This window comes from Bos indicus x Bos taurus, chromosome 4 (assembly GCF_003369695.1).
Source record: "Bos indicus x Bos taurus breed Angus x Brahman F1 hybrid chromosome 4, Bos_hybrid_MaternalHap_v2.0, whole genome shotgun sequence".
Classification (NCBI taxonomy): domain Eukaryota; kingdom Metazoa; phylum Chordata; class Mammalia; order Artiodactyla; family Bovidae; genus Bos; species Bos indicus x Bos taurus.
In genome coordinates, this window is record NC_040079.1 from 42,598,145 (window position 1) to 42,619,274 (window position 21,130).

The 21,130-nt window shown below is 51.7% G+C and overlaps 1 protein-coding gene and 1 long non-coding RNA gene across 2 annotated transcripts in view; one reads left to right on the forward strand and one right to left on the reverse strand.

The window, feature by feature from the left end:
- GCK (glucokinase) overlaps positions 1-20,917 on the reverse strand; it is a 36,118-nt gene extending 15,201 nt beyond the window's left edge. The window contains exon 1 of the mRNA XM_027539231.1: positions 20,361-20,917. Within this exon, the coding sequence (XP_027395032.1) occupies positions 20,361-20,405 (45 nt within the window). The 5' untranslated portion in view covers positions 20,406-20,917. The remainder of the gene's footprint in view (positions 1-20,360) is intronic.
- LOC113891332 lies at positions 71-9,807 on the forward strand. The gene is made up of 3 exons (XR_003510725.1): positions 71-239; positions 1,202-1,364; positions 7,954-9,807. It is a non-coding gene; the product is annotated as an uncharacterized LOC113891332 (long non-coding RNA).
- Positions 20,918-21,130: the final 213 nt, after the last annotated feature.

The following is a 21,130-nucleotide window of genomic DNA, read 5'->3' on the forward strand; positions in this document are numbered from 1 at the left end:
TAGTTAATCCTCCAGAGCCAGACTCTCATGCCTCAGCCAGCTCTCCTGTGCTCCCACCACAGGAGGTGTGCCCTGTCTCGTCGTTTCCCGTTCAGGTGAGGGAGTGACACCAGAGGGTCAGCACTGTGCTGGAGTCAAGAGTCATTGAAGCAAGTGACAGACCTGTCCAGGGAAGAGAGGCCAGGAGAGGAAGGACATCAAAGATAATCGCTCCCGAGGGATGCCCAGGACACAGAGTGGTCAGTATCGCAAGGGTTGTCCTAGGATGTTGGATGAATGTGGTCTCTGCTTAGACTTTCTCAAAAATAAAAACAACAGAGCTACCCAGCAATGGGCCAGGATGTCTCAGCAGATAGTGAGCTCCTGACTTGATGGGAGAGAGAGATGTGGGCTATTAGAGAGAAGGAGCTGAAGGACTTCTATGTCCTAGTCAGTGTCCTCATCCTTTGGTTGCTCAAGGAGCTGATTGATAGGCATGGTTTAATTTTCTTTTTAATTTATCTCTAGGAAATAATCTAGCAAATTCAGTGATGGATATTCCAGGTTACTCTTTATAAAATGAGACATAATCCACACACCCAACTTTAGGAAAGTGGTTAAATAACCTATGCTACATTTATATGCAAAATGATAAGATCGATCTGCCTCTGTTGGCATGAAAAGATGTTAATGACATTTTGTTTAAAAAGAATGTGGGACTTCCCTGGTGGTCCAGTGGCTAAGACGCCATGCTCCCAATGCGGGGGGCCTGGGTTTGATCCCTCGCCAGTGAACTAGATCCCATATGCCACAGCTAAGAGTCCTAATGCCACAGTGAAGATCAAGGATCCTATATGCCCCAGCTAAGACCCAGCAAGGCCAAATAAATAATTTTTTTTTTTTAAGAGAGAACACGGTGGCTACCCTCTGAAAGCTCCTCCAATGAGCCTCACATCTGGCATTCAAGCCGCTGTGTAGGCTCCACCTGTGCTGAATAGGTCTAGCCTATGTAACTAAAAAGCTATTGCAGAAATGATGGACTGTGAAATGTGAGGCTAGGCCATCAAAGACAATGAAGCTTCTGCTTTTCTCTATTGGTTTCTTCACTCTATGGGAAGCCAGCACCAGGTCATGAGGACACTCAGGTTCTATCAGGAGGTAGATAGTTTTTCTACTGAGAAAAACTGAGGCCACCTGCTAATGGGCATCTCCAACTTGCCAGGCAGGTGAGTGAACCACCTTGGGAGCAGATCCAACAGCCCCAGTTGAGCCTTCAGATGATGCAGCCCCAGGCAACATCCTGACTGCAACCTCAGGAGACATGCTGAGCCAGAACCTCCCAGCTGAGCCACTCCTGGATTCCTGGCCCACAGAAATGGAGTGAGGTAAAGTTTTGTTGTTTCAAGCCACCAAGTGTTGAGGTAATTTTTTACATAGGAATAGATGACAAATACAGAGGAGAAACAGTTTAAAAATATAACACAATCCATTTTTCTCATATATATATATATATATATATATATTTAAATCTCTCTCTTTTTTTTGGCCACATCACACAGCATGCAGATCCTAATTCCCCAGCCAGGGATTGAATCTGTGCCTCCTGCAGTGGAGGCTTGGAGGCTTAACCACTGGATCATCAGGGAAGACCCTGTCATATATAAGTATATGTAATATACACATGGGAGGAAATATAGAAAAATAGTAATAGTAGTTATCATGATCATGGAAATATGAGTGACTTTATTTTCCTCTTTGCTTATCTATATGTCCTGTGTTTTCTGCAATGGAGTTGTACTAATGAAGTAGTATTTAAAAATCAAATTAAAAACAAAAAGGTTGGGCCTTATCTGCTATCTTTGCACAGAGGCTCTGAGGCCCAGCCTCTGAAGGAATGAGGCTCAAAGTTAAATGGGTCAAATTACCAGACTCCATATTCCATGGGAAAGAAAGTGAGGCTGGAAGCTGGAGAATCCCGCCTGCAAGCCCCTTCCCCACTGGCCTGCCAGCCCTCCACACCAGCTGGGCAACAGCGTGGGTACTCCCTGACCTGGTACAACAGGGCCTGAAGGTCAGTATGGTGTTGCAAGTGTTCGATCACAGCACGGTCGACTGGAGGCTGGCTGCACCCTTGTGTAAGGGCAGTCCAGGGGCCTGGTGATGAGAGGGTATCAGGTAGTGTGGCCGTGTCAGGGACAGAGAAAGGGGGAGATGAGCCAAGAGACAGCAGAGTGGGCTGGGGCCCCAGTAACCACCGCTGGGGAGTACCCAGTGCCTTCCGCAGGCCGGCTGCTGTGCTAGATGCTTACGTGGATCACAACTGGCCGCCAAGTTCAGGGCAGTCATTTTAAATGTGGGGACGCTGGGGCCCCTGTGAGTGAAGGGATTTCTGATACACAGCAGCCATCAGTGACTTAGCCAGGATTCACCCCCAGCTCAGCCTGACTCCGGGTGTGCTGGAAGATTAGTCTGACTAGATGGGGAGGGTCCCTCCAGGGTCAAGCACATGCTGGGAGTCCGGAAGTAGCTCTGGAGCTGCTTCCATGATGGAGATGTTCAGAGACCTCAGCTTCAGCCAGGGGAGGTAGGGAGGAGTGAGGGGGTGATGGGGCGGGGGGATCCGCAGGGGCCACAGAGGTCTGTCCAGCACAGTGCTTGCCTCTGACAGCAGGTGGACCTGGAGGCCTGGGGCCAGATGTTGGGGTGAAACCTAAAGGCTGGGGCCACGGGAGGGATGGGGGCAGAGAGTGGGTGAGGAACAGGGTGTGTCCTGCACATCAGCCAGCTGCAGGATCGTTCAGGACCCAAAGGAGGCAGGATAATGCTGGCGTAACATGGGAGCAAACACAATTCTGCTCTGTAGATCCATTTCCTGTTTGGTATTGGTTACAGCAATTAAACCTGCCCTAATTAACACTCAGAATGAAAGAACCAATGACCCGAACAGAGCTTCGGAAGGGATTGAATCACACATTTATTTAAGATTTATTGAACGTCTAATTTGTCTGAGGTTATGAAAATGACTAGTTTTTAGTTCTCAAGGACCTTACACTCTGGCAGAAGAGACAAGCAAATAGCAGATGCTAACTGATACTGGCAGAGCTGCAGAGTCTTGAGGGAACATGAGAGAGACTGGGAGGGTTCTCTGGAGAACAGGGTTTTTCAGGACTTCTTCCTGCAGCCCTTGATGTAAGAGCAGGAAATGGCCAGCAGAGAAGCACATTCTAGATTGAGGGGCCAGCAGAACAAAGTCAGAGGCGTTTGGAGAAATACATATATTTATAGTGACTTGAAATAATGCACTCAAAGGGTACACAAAGGAAAGTAGGCTGTTGTAAATGGCATTTGGGCTAAAGAGGAAATCTGAGTTGGGTCACACCCCCCTTTATAAATATATAACCATGAGTATACCAAATGTAAAAAGTACGGATAATAGCTAAAGCACCATGGTGGATTCATGTTGATGTATGGCAAAATCAATACAATATTGTAAAGTAATTAGCCTCCAATTAAAATAAATAAATTTATATTAAAAAAAATAGCTAAAGCAAAACTCAAAGGAACCCTTAATTCACTTAAAAAAAAAAAAAGAAAAATCAATGAGCAAAGCATTCCTCTAAAGGTATTTAAAAAAAACCCAACAAACAGAATATAAAGTAAACCTAAGAATAAAGGAATCAATAATGATAAAAGTAGAAACAAATTGTATAGAAAACACGCAAATATGGCTGTACCTATGGCTGATTCTTATTGATCTATGACAGAAAACCACAAAATTCTGTAAAGCAATTATCCTTCAATTAAAAATTAAAAAAAAAACAAAACCAATAGCAAACTTGAGGGATTTCCCTGGTGGTCCAGTGGCTAAGACTCCATGCTCCCAATGCAGAGGGCCCAGGTTTGATCTCTGTTTAGGGAACTAGATTCCACATGCCACAACTGAAAATTGAAAATCCCACAACTGGGACTCCTCTGGTGGTCCAGTGGTTAAGAGTCCACCTGCCAATGCAGGAGACATGGGTTCAATCCCTGGTCCGGGAGGATCCCTCATGTTGTGGGGCCGCTGAGCCTGTGAGCAGCAACTACTGAGCCTGTGCCCTAGAGTCCATGAGCAGCAGCTACTGAGCCCACGTGCTGCAACTACTGAAGCCTGAGCATTCTAGAGCCTGTGCTCTGCAACAAGAGAAGCCACTGCAACGAGAAGCCCGTAGCACTGCAACGAGAGAGTGGCCCCTGCTTGCCACAACTAGAGAAAACGCTCTCCCAGCAGTGAAGGCCCCATGGACTGTAGCCCACCAGGCTCCTCCGTCCAGGGATTCTCCAGGCAAGAATACTGGAGTGGTTTGCCATTCCCTTCTCCAGGAGATCTTCTTGACCCAGGGATTGAGCCTGGGTCTCCTGCTTTGCAGGAAGATTCTTTACCATCTGAGCCACCAGGGAAGCCCACTGAAGACCCAGCACAGTCAAAAATACACAAATTAAAAAATTTTTTAAGAAAATCCCACAACTAAGACCTGGTACAGCCAAATGAATAAATAAATATTTTAAAATTATACCTATAAAAACAAAACAGTAAACTTGATTAAAAAGGTGAATTTCATTGCATGTATTTTATATCAACATTAAAAAAAGAAGAGTAACAGATGAAGTAGAAGAGTCAGGGGTCTCAATTACAGATGGAAAGAGACAGGAGCCCCTGGAGAGAGCTGCCTCATCCTCAAGCCTCCCTGGGCAGTGGTCTCTCCCTTGTAGGAACCATGACCCTGGAAGTCCTTGTTCCAGCTCCCTCGTGGCACTTGGAACAGGAAGAGGGAGCTGGTGGACACTTGCTACCTACCTGATCTCAGATAAGTGATTCATTCAAAATTTCAGTTTCTGTGCCTATAAAAAGTCCTGAGCCTTGGCCCTGGTCAGGTGGGTGGCCTGCTCCTGGGCAGTGCTCTGGTCTTGTGTGCTGTTAGGGGTGGAGGCAAACACCCTCACCCCCCCATACAGCCATGAGGGGGAGGAAAAGACAACCTGCGGGGTTGACCCAGAGTCTGACATCAGGGTGTCATCGTACGGGGGTGGGAGCCACCTCTGGACTATTTTTTATGTGAGATAATGAGCCTATCAATGAATTCAGTGTTAGCTGGGTGTGTGGTACAGCCTAATGGACCATAATTGCCACATGAGGACTAACAAGTTATTCTGCTTTTCTTCATGTGAGCAAGCCCAAAGAGGGGGAAGCAAGGGACAGTGGGGCACATGCTGGTAATCACCATCAACAGAGTGGCTCAGGAAAGACCACAGGAGGTGAGGCGGGAACTGGACTTCACTCCGTTCAAGGTTATGGAAACCCAGCTGGAAAATGTGCAACAACTGGCTGTCCAGGGGAGAAGACCCGAGTGAAGGAAGTGAGCATAGATGGGCTCCAGCCACCACACCCAGCCTCCCTAGCACCTGGTCCCCTGACATAGCTAGGCCACCTCGCAGAGGCTGTGGTTCTGGCAGGGACTGTGTGACCACAGCATGAGGGGCTCTGCCACACGTTCTCCTATCACTCGGGCCCTACCGCCTGCAGATGGAGTCGGGGCTCTGTCCCACCCTCTGACTTTCGCCAGGTCTAACGATGCCACTGGTCAAGCTAGGTCTGCTGCTGCTCCCCACATGGATTCCCTGCATGGTTGAACTATACTCATGAGCTTTGTAGTCACTTTGAAAACATCTTAGAGAACTAATTTACAATGGCAAGAGCCTACATTCCTTGTTTTAAATGAAAGGCAAATGATGCCCATCCAAAAACTCCATCCAATTACCCAGATATCACTAAAACTCTCTTCATATATAACAACCCACCAGTGACTTTTGCATAATATGAAACATTCAAGACACCAATTACCTAATTATTTAACTCTTAAATAGCTCAGTGGTGGCTGTAATTGTATGGAGTACACAGCAATTCTGTTCATGTCACAGCCTATCACGCTGTAGATGTTGGAGGCTGCCATGATCCCCTTGCACAGGTGCTGTGCCTGCCCCCACCTGCTCCAGCTGGCTGCCAATAGCTCACAGCTGGGCCCTTCTCCTAAGACTCGCCTTCAATCTAATAAGTCATCCTGCCCAGAAATACCTGGGAGGTTATGTGCCTTCAGGGTTGGCGGAGAAAATACAGTATGTCGTGCAATATTTGGGACACATATTAAAATTTTATTTGCTGTTTATCTGAAATTCAAATATAACTGGGCATTTTTTTTTATTTGCTAAATTTTTATTTGCTGAATCTGCCAGGCCCTACCCTCCTACCAGGGCCCCAAACCAATGACTGCCCAGTATAGAAGGGCAAAGGCTACCTGGCCTCAGGAGAGATGACTCACACACGAGGCCATTCATGCCCCAGAGCTCCCCATGGGATTAGACTGTGGCTTGACTTCTGCTAAATGTGAATCTGCCTCCATCCTTGTCTTACCACGTCCCACATACACCCGGCCTCACCCTGTGAATTCTCCTGCTCTTCGTCACAGTATGGTTCCAAGAGACCTAAACCACCTGGTCTACACAGACCAGAACATTATATCAGCTCACCACATTGACGACATCATGCTAGTTGGACACAAGAGGCGAGTATCATGGATGCCTCATGGTGAGGCACATTTCGAAAAGCCTCAGGGGCTGCCACCTCCGTGAAATTTGCAGGGGCCCAGTGGTCTGGGACATGCCAGGGACAATTGCTTTAAAGTGAGTAACAAACAATCGTGCCTTGTTTCTCTTATCGCTAAGAAAGGTGTGTAGTGCTTAATAAGCCTCTTCAGATTTTGGAAACAGCATATTCTGCACTTGGTGATACTGTTCCAACCTATTCGTTGGATGAAACCGAAGTGGAGCCAGAGAAAGACAGTGCTCTGCAGCCAGTCGGCCACAGTCAGCCCTGACTCTTAGGCCATGTGACCTGGCAGCTGTGATACTTGAGGTGTTACACTGTGTGGAGTATAATAAATCCCCAAAGGAGTGTCACAGACTGGACCCCAAGCTCTGGACCAAGGGCCCACCACCTGCAGCAAAGAACCAAATACCACTTGAAAGGCAGCTCCTGGTCTGTCCCTGGGCCCCGATAGACAGAACATCTAATCATGGGACACTGAGTGACTGATCATGTGGCCAGAACTGCCCATCCTGAGCTGGGTGATGTCAGAGCTGCTAAGTCATCAGATCGGGCAGACACCACAGCCATCCATCATAAGACCGAAGGAGGGCATCTGCAATCAGGCTCAAGCAGGGGCAGGAGGCTCAGACCCACCTCCTGTCACTACCACTCCTCATGAATGCCCCTGTGCCCCCCTCAGCTCACACAGATGGCCTTCCCTCTGTCTGGCTGCCGGAGGGGTCAAAACCCACCCACTTGGCCCACAGATAGGTCAGCTTGGCCCGTTGGTGCAAGCTGGAAACGGGCATTTGCCAGGCAGCAGTCCCACTCAAGGGTGGCCGTGGAAGACAGAAATGGGGAGAAAGGCTCTCAAGAGTCAGACTTTGGGGCAGGCACCCAGTGACTCCCCTTGTGAAGAGAGAGAAATGGCATAGACCATGGAAAAGGTACCCATAGACCATGGACAAGAGGGAAGAGCTTAGCTGGAAGGAGCGAGATTAGAGGACTGGGAACAGGAATGGGGCGGGGAGGAGGAGTGTAGAGAAATCAAGCTGCCCGAGAACAAGTCGGCAGAGTTCCAGCCTATGAGAAACCACCTGCTAGAGAAAAGGCACTGAACAAGCACGCGGTGGGCTGGCCAGTAGCTTCACGTTGGTAGCCTCTCAGCGTTAACACGATGCCCTCACAAACCATTAACCATGGCGGCGGGTGTGGAAGCTGTAGACACCAAATACCCCAAAGCGTAGGCTCCGTCTTGCCAGGGCCAGCCTAGCTTTTGCCGTTGTCAAATGTATGACCTGCCAGTGTCAGAAACCAACCTTAAACCTCTGGGGGTGATACTGTTCCTCCAGGGTACCAACCAGCCACAACCTGGTTCAAGTTGATCACACAGAACCGCTCCACTCTAGAAGGGGCAGCCATTCATCTGCTCTTCCAGGCACACGTCTGCCTTTCCCACCTTCAGTGTCTCAGCCAGTGCCACCAACCAAGGAACCTCGAATCTACTGATCCCAGATCCCCCACAACACGACCGCAGAGGAAGGACCTGCTTCTTGGCAAAGGAGGCTTGGCAGTGAGCACACGATCAGGACACACGAGTCCTCCCACCTAGCAGCTGCCCCCCTGATAGAGCAGTCAAACAACCTCCTGAAGGCACAGCTGAGCTGTCAGCTTGAAGATGCTCGCCCCCCCCCGTGGAAGGGACCGGTGTCCTCCAGGGTGCGAGTCCACTCTAAAAGCTACTGGCTGATGCTGTGTCCCTAAAAGGGAAGATACATGGTCTGGGAACCAGGGGCTCTTCATCATTCCTCATGACTGATGTGAGGGGATTCATTCTTTCTGTACCTGCAACCTTAGGTTTTGTGGGCCCAGGGGTCCTTTTTCTCAGAGGAGGGATGCTTGCACAAGAGATACAGGAAGAGCCCCACAGAATTTAAGGTTATGACTGCAACCTTGTCAGCCCTGCTCCTGGGGCCAGTAGCCAGGCAGGACACCTACAAGAGCCAAGTCCCAGGAGCTGGGCTGGGTACAGGTCTAGGGCAGCCAGAGTGTGGCTGCAGATTTCAGGCTGCAAGGTTACAATTTGGGATGTCTTCTGAGGGTCTGGCTCTGCGCTGATATGGGAGGCTCTGTGCAGGGCAAGTCCACCCGGAATTGCACTGATATGGCTCACTCTGGATGCAGTAGGGAAAGTGAACTGACTCGCAAGGCGAGAACCTGGAGTGGGACAGCCAGCAGAGGCAGGTGGAGTGGGGAGGACAGGAGAGCAGAAAGGCTGCTGGGGGCCAGTTGGCCACAGGAGAACACACGCAATGATGTACTTTGCAAGACAGACAGGTGGTCTTGGGCCAAAGCCAAGAGAACGCCGGTGAGGGGCTTGATAAGGGGAGCTGGGCGGCCTGGAGACCACACTGCAGTAAGGACAGGCATGGACGAGGGCCCGAGGGCACGCCCAGAACAGGACCCTTGTCCTGCGTGCCCGCACCAGCTCTCTGACTCCAGAAGGCAGCTGACTCTAGTGCCTTAGGGAGCCAGCACCTTGGGAAATACAGTGGGTGCGCTGCCCGAGCAGAGCCCTGAGTCCTTCCTGGGAATCATGTGTAGCAGAACTCACGGAGAAGAGTTCTCCTTTCGCTCTGAATGCAACACTGTAAGGCTGTGAGCCTGGAGTTTCTGTGGCTGCATCCCCGCCCAGTGGAAAATGCACATCGTCCGGAGGGGAAAGTGACACCAGCCCCAGACAGAAGTGGACAGAGGACCCTCGGCCACGGTTGGACCTCAGATCCTGCTCCTCTCCCCTCCGCTCCCCTCAGCACATGGAACTTGGTCCCGTCAGCCAGTCCATCCCTTCTTTGCTTCCCCTGCTTCCATTGAATTTGCATTGCTTATGGCCAGAGAGCCTGACGAACCCCTGGACAATCACCTATCAGAGTAGCTGTGAATTGCACTGTTCAGGGTGGTAGTCACTGACTACATGTGGCTTTTTGTCACTTGACACATGGCAAGTCCAAATTGGGAGAAGCTGTACGTGGAAAATACACATGGCTTTGAAAGGCAATACAAACCACAGCGTGTAAAATATTTCATTAACAATTTTTATGTGGCTTGCCTGTTTCACTGATAATGTTCTGGATTTTTGTTTGGTTCTTTTTTGTTTTGTTTTGTTTTTTGACCATGCTGCACAGCATGGATGCTGCATGACCTTAGTTCCCTGACTACGGATCGAACCTGAGCCCTCAATACTGTAGTGGAGTCCTAACCACTGGACCGCCAGGGAAGTCCCAATAATATTCTGTTTCTGTGTGTTAGTCTCTCAGTTGTGTCTGACTCTTTGCAAACCCATGGACTGTAGCCCACCAAGCTCCTCTGTCCATGGAATTCTCCAGGCAAGAATACTGCGGTGGGTAGCCATTTCCTTCTCCAGGGGATCTTCCCAACCCAGGGATCAAACCCAGGTATCCTGCATTGCAGGCAGATTCTTTACCATCTGAACCACCAGGGAAGCCCTTAATATTCTGTTTATAGTGGGTTAAATAAAGCTTTATGATAATTAATCTACCTATTTCTTTTTACTTTTGTAACATGGCTACTAGAAAACACTGCATTTCCCCTGGACAGTGATGTGTGGAGTTGCGCCTGCATTAGAGAGAAGGCTGACACCTTGAGAGCCACCTTCAGACACAAGCAGAACACATGGCTGTGCACAAGGAGAAAAGCAGTCAGCTCCTGGGTTGCTGTCCTTTCATCCTCACAGACAGGAAGTGTCAAGTCCAAGTACCTCTCCCCTAGGAAAAGGATTCTCTCCAGCACTAGGATTCTTTCCTGTCACCCAACATGTCCCCTCCTGGATGTCCTTCCTGCCTCCAAGCCCTCACAGACACATCCTGTCTGGGCTGGCTTCCTCCACAGGTCCCTATGCAGTATCCCTTCTTGCCAGCCTTCCTGGCCAACCCACCTGGAAAGGAATGGAAAGGAAGGCCAGGACTTATACCTCATCCCAAACTCTCTAAGATGCCCACAAGCCACACTTCCTGGTCCTCAGTCCCTTCCTTCCACTGTTAGTACACCCCTAGCCCCTCCCCTAGCCTGGCCCCTCCTGCCCTCCAGTGGGCCATGCGGACACTGGTACCAATTCTCAAATGCAAGGAAAATGCAAGCTGTGACCTTGCATGGGTATGGGTTTGGGAAGCCTCCTCCTTTGCCCTCCTCAGGGTTGCCCATGAGGGGAAATAGCTCTGTGTGGTCTATTTTATTTTGACTAAAAGTGTCAGAATTTGATTAAAAGTGTGTGTGTGTGTTTGTGTGTGTGTGTTGGGATGGGGGAGGTGATGTACAGCTGAAAAGAAAAAGTCCTCGAAGCCAGTGAGCCAAAGTATAAGACAGGCAGGCAGGGCTGTGCACATCACTGAGGTGGGGGTGGGGCAGCGTGGGAGGCAGAGCCACAGCCCCCAAGACATTCTAGTCCTTGGAATCTGTGAAACGTGATCTTACATGGCAAAAGGGAGGTGGCAGGTGTTTAAGAACCCTGAGATGGGGAAATGGTCCTGGATTATTTCATGGGCCCAATAACATCATAAGCATCCTTGTAAGTGGTAGGCAGGAATGTCAGAGAAGATGTAACGACAGATTAAGAGGCTGGAGGGAGCAGCTGCCAGCTTTGAAGATGGAAGAAGGGGCCATGAGCCAAGGAATGCACATGGACTCAGAAGCCAGAAAGGCCAAGAACATGGACTCTCCTCTAGAACCCGCAGAGGAACTGGCTCTGCTGACACATTGTTTTCAGTCCAGAAGACCCATTTCAGACTCTGACCTCCAGAATCATCAGTTGATAAATTTGCTTTGTTTTAAGCCACTACTTGTGATCATTTCTTACAGAAGCTATAAGAAACCCATGCAGAGAGGGACCAGCATTTATATTTTTATCTCAACTATGTGAATATGTGTTCAGTCGTGTACGACTTTTTGCAACCCCATGGACTGTAGCCTATCAGGCTCCTCTGTCCATGGGATTCTCCAGGCAAGAATAGTAGAGTGGGTTGCCATTTTCCACCGCAGGGGTTCTTCCTGACCCAGTGACTGAACCCACATCTCTTACGTCTCCTGCACTGGCAGACGGATTCTTTACCACTGCACCACCTAGGAATCCTTTTTAGCAACTACTAAATGCATAAAAGTGTCCTCATTAATAAATATAAATCTGAGCAATTGTGCTTCCCAGACATGCTATGAGGGATGAGCAGTATTGTGGGGTGGGAAGGGATCACCCTACTACATATGTCCCCGGCTGGTGCCCACCTTTATGAGGACTGCCAAGCCTCAGAGTCCCCCGGAGGAGGACTGTACACAGCAGCAGGCGGTCACTGGCCCAGAGCATGGCAGAGAACCTGTGAGGCCTGGCATCCAGACTGAATGGGTCCAGGCTTTCTTGGAAGTCCAGAGGTCTGGCTATATCTCGGCTCTGTAGGTTCCCACCTGTGTGACCTTGGGCACGACCTCTGAGGGGGCCCGATTCATCACAGGCAAATACAGGTATAGAGGTGCACCCCATCCCATGGAGCAGTTTGAGCATAAACTGGCTGGACTACAAAGGAGCAGACCCGGCCACCAGCACCTGCTAGACCAAGGCACCACGTGTGGGCATGTGGACCCCGCTGGACCCAGGCGTCTCAGAGAGAGGGTGCCGGCCACTCTCTCATGTTCCCCCGACACATCCTTCCTTGCCTGAGGTCTCGTGGTGACTTACGAGCATTTGCTTGTACTATGGGATGAGAGGTAGGCCTGTGACAGACCTGGTCAAGCAGGTTGCAGGCAGGTGCCCTCTCTTAGGTGCAGAGGCAGTGAATGTACACCTACAGAGGGAGCTGGATGACACAGGGGGAGGGGCTGGCACCCCGCTCTGCAATGCTGCTCCTGTTCCATAAGCTCCTCCTGGGCAGACTCGGGCTCAGTCATTGGAAAACCCGAGTCCTGCTTGATGGTATTTTTTTCACACTACTATTATAATTTCCAAGTGATTTGCTTCTGTCAGTGATGATGTGATTGTGTGTGTGTGTGTATGTGAATAGGGAAACATCCACTATTTCTTTGTAATGGACTGAAATCACCGCACAGTAGTGGGCCCCTTGTGGGCTATTTTAAAAGACATCTATCACCATTCTCACTGACTTTTGCTTTACAAATGTATGCATTGGCTTTTTTCATAGTATGTTCAAGGGACAGCCTGCCTGCAGGTGAGCCTGAGGGGGTTACCCGGGCCAGGGCCAGGGGAAGAAAGCAGGTGCTTTTCCCCAGCACACCAGCCTTGATGTTTTTCCTTGTGTGCATGGACCACAGCCTCATCAGCTGACACAATGCTGCCCTGGAACCTCTGGAGGAAGGGGGACCTTGGCCAGATCCAGGAGCCATGCGGGTCATATACACACATATTTGATGTATATGACATGGGTTTCATGTGAGCCTGTGGATGGGAAAATGATGTCCCAGGACATAGAGTGAGGATACTGTATCTTCTGGAAGAGGGTGTGTCAGGGTGTGGCATCACCTTCCTCCTGCCTGTCTACTTGGGGGACTTCTCTGCCTTCTACTCACAGTGGGAAGCTGTTCTGGAAAGGTCAGCGCTTGGTTACCTAGCATGAGGGGCTCCTCTACTCATCCCTTTGAGAGGAACACACTTAGGGGCTCACACCCCCACAGCAGCCCTGGCAGGCCATAGTACCAGAGGAGAAACTGAGGTCTGGAGGGATTTCAAAGTCACCAAGTCCACCTTGCTAGGGAAGGGAAGAGCAGGTTTGAACCCACAGCCCTACCAGGCACAGGCTGGGAGCAGAGTCCTTGGAGCAGTCCTTGGAGGTGGAGCCAGCCTCCTTCCCTGCTGGGTGCCCAGACTGGTTCTTCTCTTCTGGAAGTGCTAACCAAAGGAGTTCTTTATTTCCTCCCACCCCTCCCCTCCCCTGGGGATGAAGGATGGATCTGCTGGGTCTTCATGGGCAGGAAGCACATCCACCCAGGCCTGTCCCCACTCTCCTGTGGAGGGTCAGCAGAGCTCCCCCCTGGGCAGGATGGCCAGCAGAGTGGGCCTCCACAGGCCCTGCATGAAGGACCGGGGCCCGTGGGGAGCTAGCTCACCACTCCCCAGCATCTATGTGGTTTGCCCAGGGCTTAGGGGTCTGCCAAGCTGTGCTAGGCATGGTCAACTGGATGATCAGCAGGCGTCTACAGGCATTCATCGGACATAAGGCTGTGGTCCTGACTGCACATCCCCAGGCAGGCTGTGCTAGGCCCCTTGGAGGGGTGGGAGCCAAGGAGGCAATGTAGTCAGTGTCCATGCTGGAGCAGTGAGCAGCGCCTTCCTTCATAGAGTAGGGTGGGTGTGGGGATGCTTCCTCCACCCAGAGCCCTAGGGCTCTCAGACAGCATAACTTCAAAAGCTCCTGGTTCCCGGAGTCTCCATCAGATCGCCCTCTGGCCAAACCTCACAGAAGTCTCCACACCCAGCCCATGTGGCACACGCTGCTATTAATCCATTTTAAGGACCAGGCAGGTGAGGCCCAGAGCCACTCAGATCTCACCAGGCCTCGAGGAAGCTGACTCCAGAGCCCGGGCAGGCTCTGCCCTCACCAGCAGCTGCCTTTGGGCTCATGAAGTCACTGCCTAAGAACAAATTCGCTCGCTGAACCCAGGTCTCCATCACTCACCCCTGTGACTTCAGCAACTCACAGGGCTTCTCTGCCTGCAGAGCCTTCTTTCTGTGACACTAGGGGCAGGACAGCCTCTGAGCACCATCCCCCAGAACAGCCAGTGGTTGAGCATCGGGCAGACCTGGCCGGTGGGGACCTGGGACCAAGGACCTGTCTCTGGGGCCCTTCCCCTCTGTGAGACTGTGGCTTGGGCCCAGCACTGGGTGGTGGTGGTAGGGAGGTGGTACTTGGAGCACTCCTCCCCTGCCCCTGCCCCCACCTGGGCAGGTATTAGCCAAGGAAGCAGAGCAGAGGTGGACTAAGATGCATGAGGAGCATGGGAAGGGATTGGGGATCAAGAGTAAGACAGGACGACTGCAGGGGGGCCTGAGGAATTGGGGTCCAGGGGATGCTAGCCGCCCACCTTGAAAGGTGGGCTCTCTGGTATGGCCAGCCCCCACACCTGGCCCCTCGTCCCCCTTACCCCGCAGGATCGCTCTTGGTCCAGGAACACCCTCCAACCTTCGTGGCCTCTGGAGCCCCGCTCCTTCCACTGCCCCTTCCCAGTTACCTCCCTGCAGCCTAGCTTATGGCTGGTGCAGTTCCTGCTGAATCCAGCTGCTGGTGGGACCCCCAGCATCCAGCTCAAGGAGCCTGTGGGAAGATTCAGAGCTGGAGCACCCTGGCCCACCCCAGCCCTCAGGAGGACAGCCAGGACCTCTGGCATCGATGGCTGGAGGAGGATGAGCCAGACTGGCCTTTTCAGGGGTCAGGGAGAGGCCTGGACCAGAAGCTCAACTCTCTTGGAAAGGAGAGTCCAAGACCAAAGAGAGGAAATGTGAACACTTGTCCAAAAAGCAAAAGAAGACACCCCCCTCCCCCCAAAAAAGCCATCATCTGAGTCAGGGGGAAGTGGTCCATTTTCTGGGGTAGAAGGTACATCTCTTTCCAGATCAAAACCCCGCTTTTTATGAAACATGCCAGATGGGTTTAAACCTCACTAAGAAAAGGGGAGGCTAGAGCTAGTGCTGTAGCTATATTTGAAGCGTGAGTGGCTTCAGTGAGGGATTCCTTGAGCAGAAGTAAACAAACAGAAATGGATCCTCACCAGGCACGTGTACTTACTGGAACTTAGTCCCATAAAACAAGCTTCTGCAAATAGCTCGATGGCCTGTACACAAACTGGTCGCCAGGAAACGGCTGCTCTTTCAGAAATAAAGGGATAGAATACATGGCCCAAGAGAAGAGGTGGCAGCGGTCAGAGCACCAGGGGCCTTGGCTGACGCCAAGCAGCTTCCCCAGAGGCCCTCAGAGGCTGAGGAGGGAAGGGGCCTGGGACAGGAGGGTGTGGGCCCGGGGACACCCCGGCCTGAGTACAGCAGGGGTGTAGAGGAGGGGCCAAGGGGATTCCAGTCTGGGAGGGACCTGGCAGAGGCAGACCCAGACCTGAGGGGGTGGTGTGGAAGGGAGGGGGTTTGGGGAGGAAAAGGGGGCCTCTTTTCACTGTGTGTCCAGCCAGAGAAAGAGAGACAAAGAGACAGAGAGAGACACACAGAGATGAAGAGACAGAAAGACAGGAGAAGGAGAGAGACAGAAAAACAGAGAGAAAGAGAGACAGAGGAAGAGACAGACAGACAGACACATACACACACAGAACTGTATTGTCCTTAGGATCAGTATCTACCTGAGAAGGGAAGGGAGATGAAGGTGGAGGGGAGGGCCCAGGCTTGCCCCTCTGACATAAGATTGGGGGAGCATTCCAGAACCTTCCCTGGAGGGCCTCCCTTCACCACAAGTCTCATCTCTCTTGCTGCAGGGTGGTTTCAGGGCAGCTCTGCAGAAACCGAGGGAGGAGGCCGAGAGCACTCTGTGCCTCTCTCTCTCTTCCTCTCTCTTCCCCTCTCTCTCTCAGCCCGTCTGCCCTCCGGTCCTGCTCTTGCAGAAGCAGGCATGGGCCTCGCCGGGTCCATACTGCCTCTCACTGCTGGGTCCCCTTGGCCTGCTCCCGACCCCAGAAACCCCAGACGACAACGCCTCTCTGGAGCAGGGAGATGTTCGGAATTCTAATTCTGTTTCGGAGGCACCTGGACCCTGGGGCCTGGGATGCAGGCGGCTTGCTCAGCTCTCCTGGAGCAGTCTCTGCTTCATAGTCTGCCAGCCCAGCCCGGCTGCGGGACCGCAGGGACAGCGTGTCACATGCTCAGAGCCAGCAGCTCCTGCTTGAGAGGGGCCCAGGGCAGGCAGGCATGGCCCCAGCCCCCACTGCTGAATCCACAGTTTACTGGGTCACAAGAACCCTGTCGCCCCATGCTCAGGGTCTTATCACCACTCTGTTCAGTGGAGCCATCTGCTCCTCCCCACGCTGGCCCCTCTGCAACACATCTGCTTGGGGGCCACCTGGACCTTTGTGTCCTCCTGAGCATTTGGCAGTAGTAGGGCCTCCAGCCAGCTCAGGGGGCAGGGGCCCAGATAGGCTGGGACAAGTCCTGCGGGGAAACTGGGAGAGCGTGCCTGCCGAGTGATGCACCCTCACTCCATCTCTGAGCCTTCTGCTTCAGCAGCAAAGTGCCCAGGGCAGCTGTGGAGGCTGAATGAAGAAAGGTCCACCCCCTCCCTGGCTCTACACCCATCCCCAGGGCTATAGCCTGAATCGTGTTCCCTCAAACCCATATGCCAAAGCCCTAACCCCCAGTGTATAGTATCAGGGTGTGGGCCCTTTGGGAAATGATCAGAATTAGGTGAGGTCATGAGTGGAGCCCCCACAAGAGGAAGAAACCAGCATGCTCTCTCTTACCTCTGCATCCCCCTTCCACTGTGTGAAGACCCAACAATAAAGAAGCTGTCTGCAAGCCAAGAAGTGAGCCTGCCCCAGAAGCTGACCATGCTGGCACCCTGATCTCAGACTTCCGTCTTCAGAACTGTGAGGAAGCAATGTCTGTTGGTTAAGTCACCTGGTCCACGGTATTTTGTTTTGGCCCCTGGGCAGACTAAAACACATGGAGGGTCACCTCCCCAGTTTTTCTCCTGAAAAGTGCTCCCCAAATCCACTACACACAGCCAACTATACGGGCTATGGAGCCCCCATCCCTCCTACCCATCAGCAGAGGGGCACAGATGAGAGAGGGTAAAGAATAGACCAGAAACTTCCAAGAGGGCTCCAAGAACCCAATCTGAGGCCACTCAGAAGTGGTGGCCATCAAGAGATAGAACTCTATAGCAACCTAAATGTCCACTGACAGATGACCAGGTAAAGAAGATGTGGCTGGCGTGTGTGTGCTCACTCGCTCAGTCGTGTCCGACTCTTTGCAACCCCTCGGACTGTAGCCCGCCAGGCTCCTCTGTCCACGGGCTTATCCTGGCAAGAATACTGGAGTGGGTTGCCATTTCCTCCTCCAGGGGATCTTCCTGACCCAGGGGTCAAATCCGAGTCTCTTGCGGCTTCTGGGTTTGCAGGCAGATTCTTTATCACTGGGCCACCTGGGAAGCCCTAAAGAAGATGTGGTACATATACAATGGAATACTACTCAGCCATAAAAAAGATTAAAAATAATGCCACTTTGTAGCAACAAGGATAGACCTAGAGATTATCACACTAAGTGAAGTAAATCAATCAAAGACAAATATCACGTATGATATCACTTACATGTGGAATCTAAAAAAATAATACACATGAACTAACTTACAAAACAAAAATAGACTCACTGGCATAGAAAACAAACATATGGTTACCAAAGAGGAAAAGAGAGGGAGGGAGGGAGGGGTAAATCAGGAAATGGGGATTAACAGATACACACTACTATATAAAAAATAAAAACAAGGATCTACTGTATAGCATCAGAAACTATATTTAATATCTTATAATAACCTATAATGGAAAAGAACATGAAAAAGGATATATATATTCAGTCCAAGGAATTCTCCAGGCCAGAATACTGGAATGGGTAGCCTTTCCCTTCTCCAGGGGATCCTCCCAACCCAGAGATTGAACCCAGGTCTCCCACTTCGCAGGTGGATTCTTTACCAGCTGAGTCACAAGGGAAGCCTATATATATATATATCTGAATCACTTTGCTGTATACCTGAACTAATACAAATAAAAAAATTCTTTAAAAAAAAGAAAAAGATATTTTTAACCTATCTATAGATGATGAAATTATAGAGAAAAAGATAGAGCTCCATGCCAAGGGAATGACTCAGGGTGTTGAGGTTCCAAGGCCACAGGCTGGAGACGAGGGCAAGCGGCATCATAGGAGCAGGCCTGCTCCCAAGGAGCTCTAGAAGAACTATGTATGAAGCTGCCATGCCCCCGGGGAAGCCACTGAAAATGGTACTGAGGCCACACACTCCTGCGAATTATAGAGGAAGATCCCAGGTGATCTGAGATGTCAGCATAGGCAAGAGGCACCAGGGAACAGAAAGAGCAAAACCAGCCACACTTGAGGTCCCTCCAACGCAACCAGAACGCTCTCCTTCTGGGAGCCTGCAGCGGATACAGCCCCAGCCAACCTGCTGGGGACAATTTTGAAATTGCTTACTGCTCCAGGCCAAATGGCTTGTGTTGGGGATAGCATTTCCCGGGGGTGCAGGGCTGGACCTGGGCGGGCCTGGCAGCAAAACATCAAACCCTTAGGATGGCCCTGAAACCAAGCTGAAGCTTCCAGGCTCCCAGACAAGAGGTGGGCCCTCTGGGCAGCCGGGACAGACTGGAGGGGTGTGCACATGGCCAACAGCCCCCGCCTCCCTTGTCTGGCCCTGGCAGCCTGCTGACTGGCGCTGTAAGGGCAGCCAGCACAGGCCTGAGACCAGTGAACAAATCAGCAGTACTTGGGCCCTCTTTCTTTGGAAATTTGGCATTTTGCTCATCAGAATTTTTTGCATTGATTTTTGATTCTTTAGAATTTGCATTAAAATATTTATCTTGATGATTGATGTTTCTGGTGCCCCCTTAAAGCATGGGCCAGAGGAGGGGCCTCCTTCTCCTCTTGGCCCTGACAAGGCTGTCAGTGACCCACATCCCCCCACTGCTCTGGAGCGAACCAGCACCCCACGAATGTGGGATTTACCATGGGGAGCATTGTGTCCCCAAGACAAACAAGAAAGGAGCATGGGCCAGCCCCTGTCTGATGTGGTGGACTCCCCACAGCAGGCCACAGGCCCCACCTCTCCCTGCCACTGTGCCAACTCTCTGCTTGTGCCGAAGACCCCATCTCCCTTCTCTCCAGCTGGCCCCCATGGCCCCTCCACCTAGGATCTCTCATCCAAACTCCGGCCAGAACCCCGGTGACCAGCAGATGCGGGCTTCCTGCTGCCTGCAGCTTGTGGGCGCCCTGACCTGGGCTGGTTGTTTTTCTCCTAACATCATTAGCTCTGCCAGGAGCAGAACCAGTCCAGTGTTTATGCTGACCTCGTCATTTCACAGAAGAAGGAAAAGAAAAGACATGTGAGGGGGAAACCATGCCAAAGGCACTGGATCCGGGCCCTCTCCCCCATTTCCCCTGCCCCGCCTGGCTGAGGGGAGCAGGCAGGCGCTCCCCTCCACCCTGTCACCAGTTCTGGATCCTTTCCTCACTGCTTGGGCACAGAGCTGGCTCACAGGATGTCTGGATTTTTCTTTGTTTTGGAAAAAGTAACTGCTCTCCACTTCTTACCAGGAGCAACGGTTCTTAGGCTTAAGTGATTCTTGTGGGGAGGTGCGGACATCTGAGAGCTCTCACGATGTCTGTTGAGTCTTGCCTCGTGGCTAGGTAGTTGGTTCTGCCCCTAAGGTCCCACATCCCCCCACCCCCCCCCAGCTGGGGTTTTAAATTCCCCAGACCCTCTACCCAACAGGGGTCACTTCCCAGGCCTCCTGGCAGTCCAGCCCTGTGACAGGTCACAGGGCTGGACTCTAGAGCAGCAGGGAGAGGACTCAGAGTGCCCAACCAAGTCAGTGCCCCACAATTCACTCCCAGCAGATTGTCCCTAAAGCGCCTGCGCATACACTCAGCTACGGAGGCACAAACACTTGGTCAAGTTAAACAAACCACTGAATGCGAGAACATGGAAGAAACTCTTCTAGAAAAATGAACGTGGCAGAGAGCTACCTTTTCCTTCTTGGAGATCTCCATCCTGGCTCTGTCATCCAGCATTTGTACCGCAGCCAGCCCAGAGGAGCTGGGACCCCTCAGCGTTCCTCGACAGGCTTCCAAGGTGAAATATCCCCGGCCTTCTCCTAACCAAGGGTAACGGCTGGCCCAGGTATCTGGTTGAGTATGGTCCACCTTCTGGCTGGTTTCTGGCTTGATGTTCAATCACAGAGTTTCCTCCTTTTCATTGTTCTCCAGCTTTCTCTCCTGGGTCATAGTCAGGACCTTTCCCCACTGAGGCCTTGTCAGGCTAGGTATGGTCGGGGGAGGACCATTGCTGGGCTCCCAGGGCTGGTCAGCTTTCTCTTCGGGCTGTGCTGAGCTGTGACGGCGTGGTGCTCTCTAAACAGATTCAGCAGAAAAGGTCCTCCTTCCTCCGGTGTCTGGGGGACAGCCTTTGAGTCATGAGGCTGCAGACGACTGTGCGTCTCTCACACACCAACCTGCTTCCCTGAGGCTCAGTCACCGCCCAACACTTCCTGCTCCGACCAGGTGTGGAGTGGGGAATTCTCCTGCCAGGGCTTTCTGTGCTCCTGTGAGGGCCCACGCTGCCATGACAACCAGGAGCAGGCCTCTGTGCTCACGCCCTCTGGCCTCTGCAGGGCTGACCATCCTGTCATTAGAGCTGCCATGCAGAAAACTGGGTCTGATGGCAAAAGGCCTCCATCTTGACATCACCATAGCGACAGCCCGATCGCCTTATCGCTGTAGACTTTGCCACCTGTCCA